Raw genomic sequence first — 13,927 nt, forward strand, 5'->3', positions numbered from 1 at the left:
GAAAAGAGGTCACACAGGACAGGAGACCAGAAATATATGTGCTGTCTTTAACTAGGTCTAATTCTGAAGAGCAAATGACTTTATTAACCTGGCAGACTCTATGTATGCATCCCCTGCTAGCCAACATGAGTTGGCACGGGCGGTCCCCCTTACTGACGGAACTTGCACGTTTTCCCCCGCGTAAATGCCAAAAGCATTGTGTGCGTAAATGCCACATGCATAAATGCCACATGCATAAATGCCATGTGCTTTTCGAAAGAAAAGCCTCGTAGTTAAAGAAAAATACGACAAATTTTTCTTCAACTTTTCGAGGAACCCGTATGGGTTTCATTTGTAGCAATTGCTACAATTGGATGGATGTCTCATTTTCTCTTAATTACTTCTCTCCACCTTGCGGATTTCCACAGAACCATTACATCAAGCTCTTGCCTTTGCTTTGAGTTGTTGACGAATTCGACTTTGCCCTGCTATCTGCTAGCTGCCTGGTTAGCTCAGATGGTAGAGCAGCTGTCCTGGAGGAAAGGTGGTGGTCCCGTGTTCAAGTCCTGGACCAGGATGAATTTTGCTTCAACTGCAAGGCATTTTTTTTTGAGGAACTCGTATGGGTTTCCATTGCAGCAATTGCTACGATTGGGTGGATGTCTCATTTTCCCTTAGTTAAATAATTCTCTCCACCTTGCCGGTTTCCCACAGAACCATTATGTCAAGCTCTTGCCTTTGCTTTGTGTTGTTGACAAATTCGACTTCGCCCTGCCATCTGCTAGCCACCTGGTTAGCTCAGATGGTAGAGTGGCTACCCCAGATAGGCGGTGGTCCCAGGTTTGAATCACGGACCAGGACGAATTTTTCTTCAACTGCGAGGCTTTTCATTCGAGGGACCCGTATGGTTTTCTTTTGTAGCAATTGCTACGATTGCGTGGATGTATAATTTTTCCTTAATTACTTCTCTCCATCTTGCGGGTTTCTGCAGAACTATTACGTCAAACTTTTGCCTTTGCTTTGAGTTCTTGACAAATTAAACTTTGTCCTGCCGTCTGCTAGCCGCCCGGTTAGCTCAGATGTTAGAGCAGCTGCCCTGGTAAGGTGGTGGTCCCGGGTTCGAGTCCCAAACGAGGACGAATTTTTCTTGAACTGTGAGGCTTTTCTTTTGAGGAACCTGTATGGGTTTCTTTTGTAGCAATTGCTACAATTGGGTTGATGTCTCATTTTCCCTGAATTAAAATTGTCTCTTTGAGCAGAAGCTTATCACTTACATTGCCGGCAATGGGCAGACACATGTGCAATGTCATTCTTGCCCAAGGACATTTCACACTCCCTAATTCTTACATTGATGCACCAGCCGGTTTGCCTTATGTACACTCGCCCACACTTGAGCGGGCGAGTAAGCATACTGATGTATACACCATATTAGTCTTGATAGCAGCCCACATTGTGTGAAAGGGCACGTGTTGCATTAGCCAGCCTTCGATTACACTTTCTCATCAGGAATTAATTTACCTAGATAGCGTGATACGGTAAGAGATTCCCTGTATCCACATGGCCTGTTGTGCGTTCCTCGATTGACCATGTGATCGCCTGTGTCGCTTATATTGCTTGATGTTGTGGGATTCTCGCCCGTGCTCTTGGGACAAAGGAACGGCAACACAGTAGGGCAAACAGTCACAAGGGCACTTATTGTACCTTTCATAGACTAATGCCTGCTAGCCGAGTTGCTATCCACAAACATGCAAATGGGCGTGCGACAAATCGCGGAAGTCCGACTCACTGCAACCGGATAACGAGTGAATACGTTCGCCCCATGCTGGACACCAACGCCTGATAGTTCGCGTGTACAGTCAGGCGAACGGTGGCGCGTTCGAACGAGGTCTCGCGAGACAGTCTCGCAGAAGCATAGATCGAAGCACCCACGGAACGTCCGCGCCACTTGCCAAATCCGAGCCAAAGAGGAAGAGCCTTCGCTTTTTCACGCCCAAGTAACCCCGCTGTTAGGTGGCGTGAGCAGAGCCACACTCACGCCATCTCTCGCAATGCGCTTCAACCACACCAACTGCCGTGGGCACCAAGCCACGCGGTGAAGCCGGATTACAGGAGACGGGACCTATGCGGGTAAACAACATATCAGGGGATGCATGAGAGTCGTGCATCCCCACAAATGTGTGTTTCAGTAAACTTAGTTGTGAGTTCTGGGGATGCACAACTCACGCGCGTCCCCAGATATCTTGTTTTCCCCCATCTCCTGCAATCCCGCGTGGCCTGCGTGACGCCCGCGGCGGTCTATGTGGTTGAAGCGCAGCGCGAGAGATGGCGCGAGTGTTGCGCTGTTACCGGCGGGGTTACTTGGGCGCGGGAGCGGAAGGCGCTCTCTCTTGGGTTCGAGATCGTCAAGCGGTACGGACGTGCCGTGCCGCGCGCGCCGCCGACCCATGCTTCTGCGAGACCGCCTCGCGTGGCCGCCTTGGAACGCGCCACTGTCCGCGTGACCATACACGCGAATGACCAGGCGTTGGGATCCAGCATGGGGCGAACATATTCACTCGCTGTCCGGTCGCGGTGAGTCGGACTTCTAGATTTGTCGCGCGCCCATCGGCATGTTTTGTGGATAGCAACTCGGCTAGCAGGCATTGATCTATGAAAGGTGCAATAAATGCCCTTGTGATTGTTTGCACTACTGTGTTGTCGTTCCTTTGTCCCAAGAGCACGGAGGAGAATCCTACAGAGTCAGCGCTCGTCCTGTGTTCTTTCACTCTGTTGTTTTGTTTACACTGTTACCATTATGAATAATGTAATAATAATAACTTTATTCAGATCAATATACAAGACTGGCATGCGACATCTGGATCCTTAGCCATAGGCTAATTATGTATCCATGCAGTTATACAAAGAAAAATAAACGATTCAGACGCAGGCACAATAATTTTTTTGTGGGGGGGATCTAACAAACAAAAATGAAAAAGAAAAGAAAAAAATGCAGCCAAACAAAAGCCAATAAACTATGGTGCAGACCACCGCAGGAGCAGAAAAGCCACGGCCCCTCCCGGCTCGGGCGCGTGCCTTTCCCCACATGCCGACGACACAGCCATCAGCACCCAAAAGCGGAAAGGCTTAGTTGCTGTCCAAACTGCTAAGTGTCACCCACGACAGGAGCCCCCCACCGCCAATGAGGCAGCACATATCTGAGACAAGACCCATGGCCTCCCTCCCACGGCAGCCCGCACACATACATGCTAGTGATAAGAATACATGAAATGGTTACACAAAAAAGAATGCATACCAACTCATCCAACTTTCCACCTTAATACGGTAATTACATTCTAGCATTGTTGGGCTACTTGTGTGCCCTACATGCAGCAAGCATTTTGCGTTAACTTAAACCAAGTTTGTAGGAGTACATTTATCTAGGCCATGTAGTTACAAAGGACCCAGATCATGAGAAGGAGGTCTTCAAATGGGTTAGAGGGCACGTAGAAGGAGAAGGCATTCTCAAGTCATGAATGGCAGCATATTGATATTCTTAAAAAGAAGTATATACCACCTGTTTTTCACTTTGGACAGCATTAATTTAGCAGCCAAAAATGATCATTTAGTGCCTCAATGGGTAAGACCTCTTCACAGGCAAGTTTAGCAGCCAAACCATATTTGGAAGAGTGGAATAGCAATTCGGCAATTGAAGCAGTGGTGCAAGCAACAACCTTGATAGTGGCAACTTTGTTCACAGCGGTGTTAGGCAACATTTCGGACATCTTGCTTGCTAATAATCTGATAAATCAAGCAGGACACCATCCAGCATGTGAAATTTTGCACATGGAATTGCACAAAAATTTTGCAATTTTTGGGTTCTGTGTTGTGCGTGATAGTGCAATGGAAAATCAAGCAGGCTTGAAGTGGGGGTTGGCACACTTCTCCCCACATCTGGGGTGCTAAGTGGTGCTTTATTGTGTCAGGTTAATGAAAGACCTGCATTTCTACTCATGGGTGATAAGGAACAGGTTATTAGCAGCTTGCAAGGCCTCTATTTTACTAGCAATTGCACATGTTACTCTAGCTCAGAAATATTAAATTTGATTTCAGTGTATGGTGCCAAGTTGCATGTTAACCATAAACACAAGTTGGTTTCTTTCTGGTTTATTACACTTTCTTTACTTTATTTTATTTATTTATGTATTTATTTATTTATTACTGGTGGGAGGGGGGCAATCTATAAAAGCAGCCATGATGGTCATGTTGGTGGCCATGTTATAATCATGCAAATGAAGTATTGTATATACCTAGTCAGATTATTTACAGGTGGGCTTTACAAGTATGCTTTACAGTCTAAGTTCTTGAGTGCCGATCGTATTAAAAATGTTCAACTCATTTTGTGTTAATGTTTCTTTTCGTTTGCTTCAATGTCTGATTTTTGGAAGATGACACAATTTTTGCCGTCCTTGTTTTTTTATGAACAAATGTGCACGTTGGCTGGCAGGACAAGCTGGCCTTAGCAATCTTCCAGAGCACCTGGCAGCTGGAACAGACATTGGTACTGCTCAAAGCCTGGCCAAAGCCTGCTGAACCGGTTGAAGACCCAATTGACGAAGCCGTAACCAAGCTTCAACCACAGCTAGCATTGCTGCAAGAGTGTGGGCAGCGACTGTCACATCCTGCCTTCAGAGGTAAGACAGGATATGCTGACTCTCTCTGAAACCTCTTGCTGAGAGACTGCTCACCTTATCAAGACAACTGCGCAGGTCACCAATGCATCTCATGGCAAATACAAGTGGTTGTTCTTATGTGGGAACTGGCACACAAAGTGACGGTGGAAGATAGTGGGTAAAGATTTTTGTACTACAGTGCAGTCCACTTATAGCAATATCACATATAACGAAATATCAGTTATAACGATCAGTCAGCTTATGTTTTAGGGCTATGAGAAAAAAAAAATGTATATAGTATAACGATTTGTTATGACCTCATGTCAGATACAGTGACCAAAATTTTGCTTCTGGATGTTGTTTTCCATGCAAACTGAGCTTGACTTTTGTGTTGCTAAGTTCCCTATAAACGAACAATGCCAAGACTGTGCGAAAATTTTGCCTACGCAAGTTCGTATCTGTCGCCATTCCCATGCAGCCTGTCCTGCTTGTGCCCCACTTGCGCAAGCCACGGAGAGCATCATGAGTTGGCGCAGCACGTCGGAAGATGGGGCCAACTGCTTTGTATCCAACAGATGGGTAACATTTTCATTGGAATTCTCGCCACCAGATGACATAGCACCAGAATGTCTCCAAAGCAAGGTCACCCTCATCCACAAGAGAGCCGTAGACCCTGAGGTTATGGGCTGGTCACAGTTACATGTGCGTTGTACAGGGTTTACGCCAAGGTACTGAAAGCATGTATGGGAGCTTGGACAGAGGGGAACAGCCACCTCACAAAGCTCTAAAATGGATTCCGCCAGGACGGAGGGCTGGAGGATAGCCTGTCTGTCCTGTGCCAGTGCATAGAAATCGCAAGATAGGAATCACATTCTTGTTATGCTGCTTCCTAAATGTGGCGAGGGCCTACGATAACATCCCACATCAATAGCTACTTCAATACCTGCAAGATATTAATATGCCACATACATGGACAGCTGTTCTTCACCGCCTCTACAGGGGCAACAAGGTCGCTACAACGATGTGCGGCATCAAATCGCATGAGGTAGACGTGGACATAGGGTTAAAGCAAGGATGCCCGTTGTCCCCTCTGCTATATATGCACTACAGGTGGAGTGCGAGCTTCTGAAGTAGGGGCTGGGCTTTACCCTCAAATTCGTCGGGATAGGTTGTAGGCAACAGTGGAATTTACCCGGGTTAGTTTTTACAGATGACATCGCACTGCGGCTTGACAGTGTTATGCAACTGCAGACACAGATTAACAGCTGTGCAAACAAAATGGTGGTGCCATTTACCATTCAACACCAAAAAGTCTGGGGTGCTGTGCTTGCATGATGGCTCGGAAGGCACAGGAGCACCAATGTTTCCATGGGGCCAGGTCGTACAGTAGGCGACAGAATCAAGGTACTTCGGTGTGAATCTCTGTACTCAGCATGAATACACACTCTCACATGAGGAGCATTTAGGCAAATCGCCAAGCCGCGCCTGAAATGTCCTTCACAGGCAAGGGCTCTGGGGCTCTGACCGCTTACTTATGGTCGGTTAATTATGAAAAGCGGTGCACACCCTGCACTTAGCTTTGCCAATGCTGTGATATGTCTGGCAGCTCAAATCCGGGAATGGCTGAAGCGAGATCAGCAAGCGGTGAAATGCTTAGGAGTGGGCTGTTATGGCAGGGTCACCAATGAAGCTGTACAGGGATACATCGGCTGGTCAAGCTTTGAGGTCAGGGAAACGCGCAGCAAGATTGCATATGACAGTAGACTGTGGCTGATGGCAAGACGACACCTGGCACTTAAGGTGTTCAATAACATAAGTACGAACTGCATCCGCACAAGTTGGATGAAGTGCCTTCAACATCTGCACTGGAAATTTGGCTTTTTCGGTGACCTTCTGCATGATGATAATGCGCAAAAATGGGCCAGAGTGATTGACAACTGGGTACACCAACAGGAGGCAGAGGCAAGGACATTTGCCCGGAGCCTATATATAACAGCAGCATTGGCAGTGGACTGTTGCTCCAGGCACGAGCATGGGCCATAAGAACTCTAACCTACTGCAGGCAGTTCGAAACCACTGTCAAATGCACACTGTTTAGGATATGCGCTGAAGAATACGAAGATGTAGAGCGCGTCACGAAGTGATATGCGAGTCTCCAAACACCACTGCTAGAGGACACAATGCTCCCAACTGCACCAGGTTTTTGTTTGAATGGAGAGGGTACCAAGGGACCAGCAGCATCAGTGACAGTGACTAAGCACCGTCTCGCAGAGTGATGGATGCTCGTCTTACTGGTTGTACTGCTGAGCAAAGTGCATAAGTGACATGACAGTGCAGGATGGATTTGTATGTTTATTTATTTATCTATTTATTTGTTCAGACCTAGATGACAGTATACCCGCCAGTTACAAAGGGACGGGTCGCAAATCATCAGCAGCAGCACCACCACCACGTTGCCCACTATCGTGCTCCATACACCTCCAGAGCACGGAGTAAGACATTTAGGAGGTGAAACTCCCGTCAGCGCGAGCGAGCGCGGGCGACCAGATAAAGTCACAATTGTTGTATGCGCCGACGGGGCCATATACAGTGGCGGCGCCATGCGGCGCGTCGTAGAAGCCGCGGCGAAAAAAGAAATTGCAGCGCCCGGGCACCGGCGCGCTCTCAACGGCGGTAATTTCTTTCCAGGCCGCCAGGCGCCGCCAGCACGATAACGGCTCCGCGGGCTTGTGACCTTTTCTGGTCGCCGCAAACAGCGGAGTTTCCTCTTCTAAATGTTTGTTGCTCTGTGCTCCAGAGAAAGAGAAAAATAAAGACGAAAAATACAAAGTGAAGCGGCATGGTGCTGCCTGCCCTTTTCTACAATCTCTCTCTCTCTCTCACTCACTCACTCACTCACTCACTCACTCACTCACTCACTCACTCACTCACTCACTCAACAAGAGCGCAGAAGCAGCTCCGAAGCAATGGGCAGGCCAGTTTTTAGATGGGGCCAACAAAGCTCAAAGCTGTGTTGCTTGAGACAATGCTACAAATTTTGCAAGGCTCAAGTATGAGCTTGTATAGTCAACAATATCGACGATTCTCAAAAACCAGGATCATGAAAGCTGGAACCAGTGGCCATGCTGATCAACGGAAAAAGGCTAAAGGCCAAACTACACATACGCATGCCGGCCCATGAAAGCTCGCGAGTAATGGTGGTCTGAGTCCAAATGCACACCAGTGCATGTCCAGTTGGCCCTCGAGATGTGCTCATCCGGGTCGTGTCATCTGCACAGCTTGCTTGCCATCCTGTAAGTACATGTTCCATGGTTGGTGGATTGACGTACAAAATGTTTTGACACCCTAACGATAAGCTCTGTTTACGTGCATGCAACAGCAGGGCTTCACTTCACCTGTACACTTTCCCTGCATTTACCTTGCAGCCTCCTTACCAAGTAGCAAGGATGAACATCCTCATTGATGTTCACCTGCAGCACAGCGTCTGCTCGGCCTCTACTTGGTGTTTGCTCGCTACCATCATCACATACCATGCTAGAATGGGGTAGTAAACTAATTATGCAGTGAGCAATTAGGCCTTTTTTAGTGTTCCGCATCATCAATGCATCACTAGTGCTAATGCTGTGGCACCATCCACTAACTAGAAATCAAACCTGTTTTAAGGCTCAGCACCGTGTCTGTAGTCCTATCAGTATGAAAACAAACAGCCTATCTCAATAATTACGGTAAGACATACCTAATGTTTTGACCTCAGGTTGAGACAAGACTTAGCGATGACAGATTTTGTCACTTGTTTCTTGCCGACAGGGCGAAGAGCCAGTAACAAGCGCAAATTCAGATCAAAGCGGGTGGTCGCTGCTGTATGGGGGCTGCCACATTGCTATAGGTGATCATGGTTAGGGTAACTATTACTGTTACCGGCAGTAACTGCCATAATAATTCTTAGTATATGACATGGATGCGTAAAGGCCATAACAAGTCTCGTATCGCTGTACCGTATCGTGTAGTGAGCAAAAATAAAACTCTCTAGTGCAGCCAATAATCTGCCAGTCACGCCCGGAACTATTTACCACTGCGCAGGGATATTGCCTGTGTACACCTCGTACCTTCGGCAGGGCTGTAAGGTACTTGTGGGATAGAGTATATGGTTGTGTGGGAAGGATATCTGAGCTCGCACTGCACTTCTGTCCTGTCCTGCACCATCTGCACACTCGTAAGGTGCGTGGGCGCGAGCTTTCGCACGCCGGCAAGCATATGTGTAGTCTGGCCTTAAGGCCCCTTTTTCACCCTAAACATGTTCAGAAAGATGGGCTTTGTGTGCCAGGGCAAAATCCCCTATGATAATGAAACCAACACGGTGGAAGGTGCTGACGTTACTGAGCTCTAGGAGCACATCGCAACTTATGACGAAATGTGGTGCTTTAGTGGAGGAGTTTCTGAGTGCAGATAGTGCTGCCTCATTCTGCGAAGAGATCTCTGACAAGGCGATCGCTGTCGCGACAGATGATGGCATTATGCGACGTAGGCGACAACAGCAGCAACATGGACAATGGCCAGCTTTTGACCCCCAACCCCAATGTTCACGCAAAGTGTGCTGGCGTCGATTGATGGTGGTGGTGATAAACTTTATTGAAAGGGGGAAGGGTAAAGGGGGACATGGGGACGATTGAGTCGCTCATTGATTTTGTGCATGCTAAAGGATTACCACCAGTGTTTGCACAGCAGCTGGATGCAATGCACATTGTGGTTGTAAACCTGAAACTTCAGCAAAAGCAAGTGCAAATTTCTTACTATTTCGGCACACCTAACGCTTGACGTGCTGTTAGAGGTATAAATAAACATTTTATTTTTCACAGCCTACTTTCTATGTTTGTTTTTTAGCCCAAGTGGCAAACTTGAGCTCAGAGCTACAAAGGTATATTCGGCAGCTTTTTTTATGGCAGTCCAGATATAGCAATTATCGGCTCTAACGATCAGATTTTTAGTTCGTTTTGATATTATTATAAGTGGCCTGCACTGTATACACTTGCTTCCCCTAACTGGACAACCTTTTACATTGTGCAACGAATTCCTGCTACACTCAACTTTCAACACATGAAGAGTATGCAAATTTGGTTTGAATGATTAGAAGTTAAGATTAAGAGTTTAATTAATTAATTTATTTATTACATACTGCCAATCCCAATAGGAACTATCGCAGAAGGGCAAAACAAAAACAAGAAAAATAATTACAAATAAAGAAAGTGTCAATACGCAGTTACATAATTTATACAATGTTATTTGGGGTTGAGGGAGCAAAAGTCATATGGTAAATACATTACGAACAGACATACAGCACATAATGATCACATTAAAGAATTGCACTAGTACATAAGGAAAGGACACAAGATTTTAACTGTGGGTGGTACGCAAGTGATCTTCAAGTAATGTTAAAAATTTGCTCAGATCGTTGCAACTTGTTGTACATTCGGGTAATCTATTCCATTTTCTATTTGCCTGTGGGAAGAAAGAATATTTGAAACAGTTTTTGTTGAAACGGTATTCTTGTAAGTTTATTGGGTGTCTGTGGCGTGATTGTCTAGTTCACACTTAGATATAAACCTTGAACTGTCGATCCTAAACTGCTTATGAGGGAATTGGAACAGCATATCTTGGCGTGTGAATTTAGTGCGATTACTTAATGTTCAGAGTCCAGATCTTTCAATTAATTCTGAGAGTGAATCAAATAAACCATATTTGTTGTAGACAAACCTAACGGCTTTTCTTTGCACATCTTCCAGCTTGTTAGCTAACTTGTTTGTGGCCGGGAACCAAACTATGTTGGCATAATTTACTCATGACCGCTTGATAAAGAAAAGGTGCAGCCTGCTGCGTCGGGTGGGCTGCAATGGGAGCAAACGTGACAGCCGTAGTTGCATTCTCAGTCACTTGGCTGGGCCAAATGGCACTAGTTGCGGAGAACAGGGCGCCTCAGGCGACGGCGTTCAAAGCGCGTTCCTGACGCATTTTTGTGTGTAAATCTCAGACAAACAGTCCCAGCTAGTGACGCCACGGTGGAGGACACCGTTTTCGATGCACGTGACAGGCCACACCTTTTTTTTTTTTTTTTTTTAAAATCCAGTAGCCGTGTTCTACTATAGGTCAAATAAAGATACTGTAGGCTAAGAGCTTTGTTTTAGGTGGTGCAGATTGCAGTCGCCTTTTTGAGGAAGAATAATCTTTTTAAGGTGGATGATGTATCGTCGTTTACGTGTGCCTGCCATCTAAAGTCACTTGAAATCGCTAATCCAAGGTACTGGTGCTGCTTGGCTATACTTAGTATCATGTCACCAATGGTGCAGGAAAAATAAGATATGTTTTGTTTATGTGTTATTCTTAGCAGAGCTGATTTTCTTACATTTAAAATCGTCTGCCATTTCACGTACCATTCTGACACTGATATTAAGGCATTGTGGAGGGCAATATGATCAGAAGGAGAGTTAATTTCTTTATAAATGACATCGGCGAAAAGATTTGTTAGTTTATTTATTTATTCGCGTTACCTTACAGGCCCATTGAAGGGCATTGAGTAAGGGGGGCAACAGTAATTACATGACGAAAATAGCAAAGTGCTACATCGTTATACAATATTAATACGCAACGAATTCAGGTTATCACAAAATGTTTCACGATTGGAATGTAATGTGATCCGGGAGACTGTTCCAATGTGCGATAGCTCTTGGTAGTGGTGATGAGTTAAATGCCTGCATTTGACCATGTGTGACCATTTGACCTTTTGACTATTTGAGCTGAGTTAATTGAAAATCCCGACAAAAAGTTAAAAATGTTGCTTTCAGCTGACTTGTGTTTTAAGGAAACCGAGTCTCTGCCCACCTGATGTCAGGAAAATTGCAGTCGTCAAGTATGAAGAGGGGAGATTTTTGGGTCTCTGACGAACAGCTGATTGACAACATCGTGCAGTTCATTACAAAAGGACAGCGATGCAGTTGGTGACTGATAACAGACACAAGAAATTATTGCGCGAGAATCAATGAGCGCGCCCACACACGCAAGCTTAAGTGAGGATACAATTGGAATGACATGAGAAGCAAGGCTATCGGCAACCGTCAGCAGAACACCACCACCAGACCAGTAATCATGATCACATCAGTAAAATTTGTAGAACTTCTCACAGTCCAGAATTTCTTAATTTGTTAACTTTTGCAGGAAGCCAAGTCTCCGTCAGACCAACAATATCAGCAGAACAGGAATCAGTAGCAGAAGACAATTCAACACGTTTATTCAGGATACCCCACACATTGGAAAGAAAAACAGATGCTTTTTTTTTTTGCGCAGGATCTGGGCAGACGTAACTATGATGCACTGGAAGTTCCAGCACGTGCAGATACAGTACCCATGCTATCATGCGTATCTGCCGATCGTGGTAAAGCAATTTCGTGTACGCTGTCACTTACTGCGCAGTAAACAAACATTTTTTTTTTTTTCATGATCAGTTTATCCATGCAAAGCGAGTACGGCTGCCATCTACCTTTGTAAATTCTATTGGTTTCCTCCTTGAGTTTCGCGTAGCTCTGCAATAATCTTCGCTAGCTGATACACCAGTCCCCTTGAGCTTATATTTCTGCGCCCAGATTGCATCCCTTACTTTAGATGACGAAAATTTGATGATAATTAGTCAAGTCTTTTTATCAATGTAGGATCCTAACCTGTGCACTCAAGAAACTTCCAAGTTGGAAATTGTATTTTAAGGTGACGAGACAAAACATCTTGAACGAGGCCTTCTGACTGAGCCCATGTCTCAGTCCGACAGTCCAATATTCCAAAAAAACAATAGGTTATCTAGTTTGGATCTGTCTTCAAGACCATCCAGTTGAGAACTGAGTGCCTGGCCTTCCATTCTGACAGCTTCTGTGATTAGACGTGGTGCATCATTGAGAACTGCAGAACCATCGAATGATTCGACGAAGGATTCAACCACGGATAATCTTACTGTTAAGTTTGGCGGTTTGTACTAAGGCCTTCTGTTTCGTCTTTAGGTCATGAATACCTTCTATGACTTCAATGTGATGGGGGTCTACTTTTTCAGAAAGTTTAGTGATAGCATCAAGTATTTCTTTGTTAGTAGGACCAGGGTTCAGTTCAATGTCACTGCAACATATTAAGAGCTTTGTAACAAATACACATTCGCACAAGCACTCAAAGAGCACACAAAGGGCACGGTAGGAGCAGCAGGCAGACGTTGCTAGTCTGCTTATGATAGAGAGAGGGGTGTTTACTAACCTGCACAAAAAGCAAGATTGGGTTCTTGTGTGACTACATGACTTCCGCTCCACCGTGCCCACTGAAGGGGCGTAGGATTTCCAATGCCCTTATATCCTCGTGCGTCACTGCAGTCGCCAGCAGTGTTGTCGACCTGTTGACCATGGAAGGGATGCCACCGTTAAAGCAGGGCTGATGACATAAAGACACATTATTGAAAATTGGGGCCCAATTGGGCCCCAATTTTCAATAATGCATCTCTTCCGTGCCCACTTTGTGGGCACGGTGGAGCGTTATTAGGTCAAGCACGGTGGAGGTGTAATAGTGCAAGGTTCCTTAAGGTTAGCTGGCCAATGTTAGAATATTGCAGTCCCTCTAATAAATTTTCTTTTGTGTGTGCCTTAATAAACTGAGCTTGCAAAATGAATATAACGGTCAGGTGTCCATTTGAGATATGGAAGCCACAAGGTTTAAAGGGATGCCAGAGGCCAACATTGAATCAATCTAGAATGTTACCCTTCTGGAAACTCTACACAGCTATTTTATTATCGTGAGATGACTTGCTTGCTGTGAAAATTGGGAATTCTGCTAACTAAACCATCCTTGATGAATGGGGTTCTTGTGTAAGGAGGCTGGCACTCTCAGAGGTGATACTTTATTGGATGCCACTGTCTGTCTTGAGCATTGGTCATACTCCCCCCCTCAGAGAGCACTGACAGAGCAGCATGAAGAGGTAGCATTAGTCACATATGTTGGAAAATGTATTAAACTTAGCCAAACCACAGTTCCTTTCTTGTCAACTTTTTTTAAATCAGTGGTTAGCATTAATTCACCCATTATAAATAAATCATGTTACATCACTGGAACTGTTCCCACACTTTTCACAGTAGTTGTGGGTGCCAGTTTTTTCCTATGCTAACAATGTTTTCTTGCTCACAAAAGCTACGCTCTTGATAAAGGTGCGATTTACAGATCTTGAAGCCCAAATTTGTCTCATTGGTTTTACTTCATATTTGCAACAAGGTATAAGAATGGCAGAT

At 45.4% G+C, this 13,927-nt stretch overlaps 1 protein-coding gene across 1 annotated transcript in view; it reads left to right on the top strand.

Moving 5' to 3' along the window:
* LOC142585886 (midasin) overlaps window positions 1–13,927 on the top strand; it is a 344,435-nt gene that overhangs the window by 300,397 nt on the left and 30,111 nt on the right. Inside the window, exon 65 of the mRNA XM_075696967.1 lies at window positions 4,463–4,649. Within this exon, the coding sequence (XP_075553082.1) occupies window positions 4,463–4,649 (187 nt within the window). The remainder of the gene's footprint in view (window positions 1–4,462; window positions 4,650–13,927) is intronic.

This window comes from Dermacentor variabilis, chromosome 6 (assembly GCF_050947875.1).
Source record: "Dermacentor variabilis isolate Ectoservices chromosome 6, ASM5094787v1, whole genome shotgun sequence".
Taxonomy (NCBI): domain Eukaryota; kingdom Metazoa; phylum Arthropoda; class Arachnida; order Ixodida; family Ixodidae; genus Dermacentor; species Dermacentor variabilis.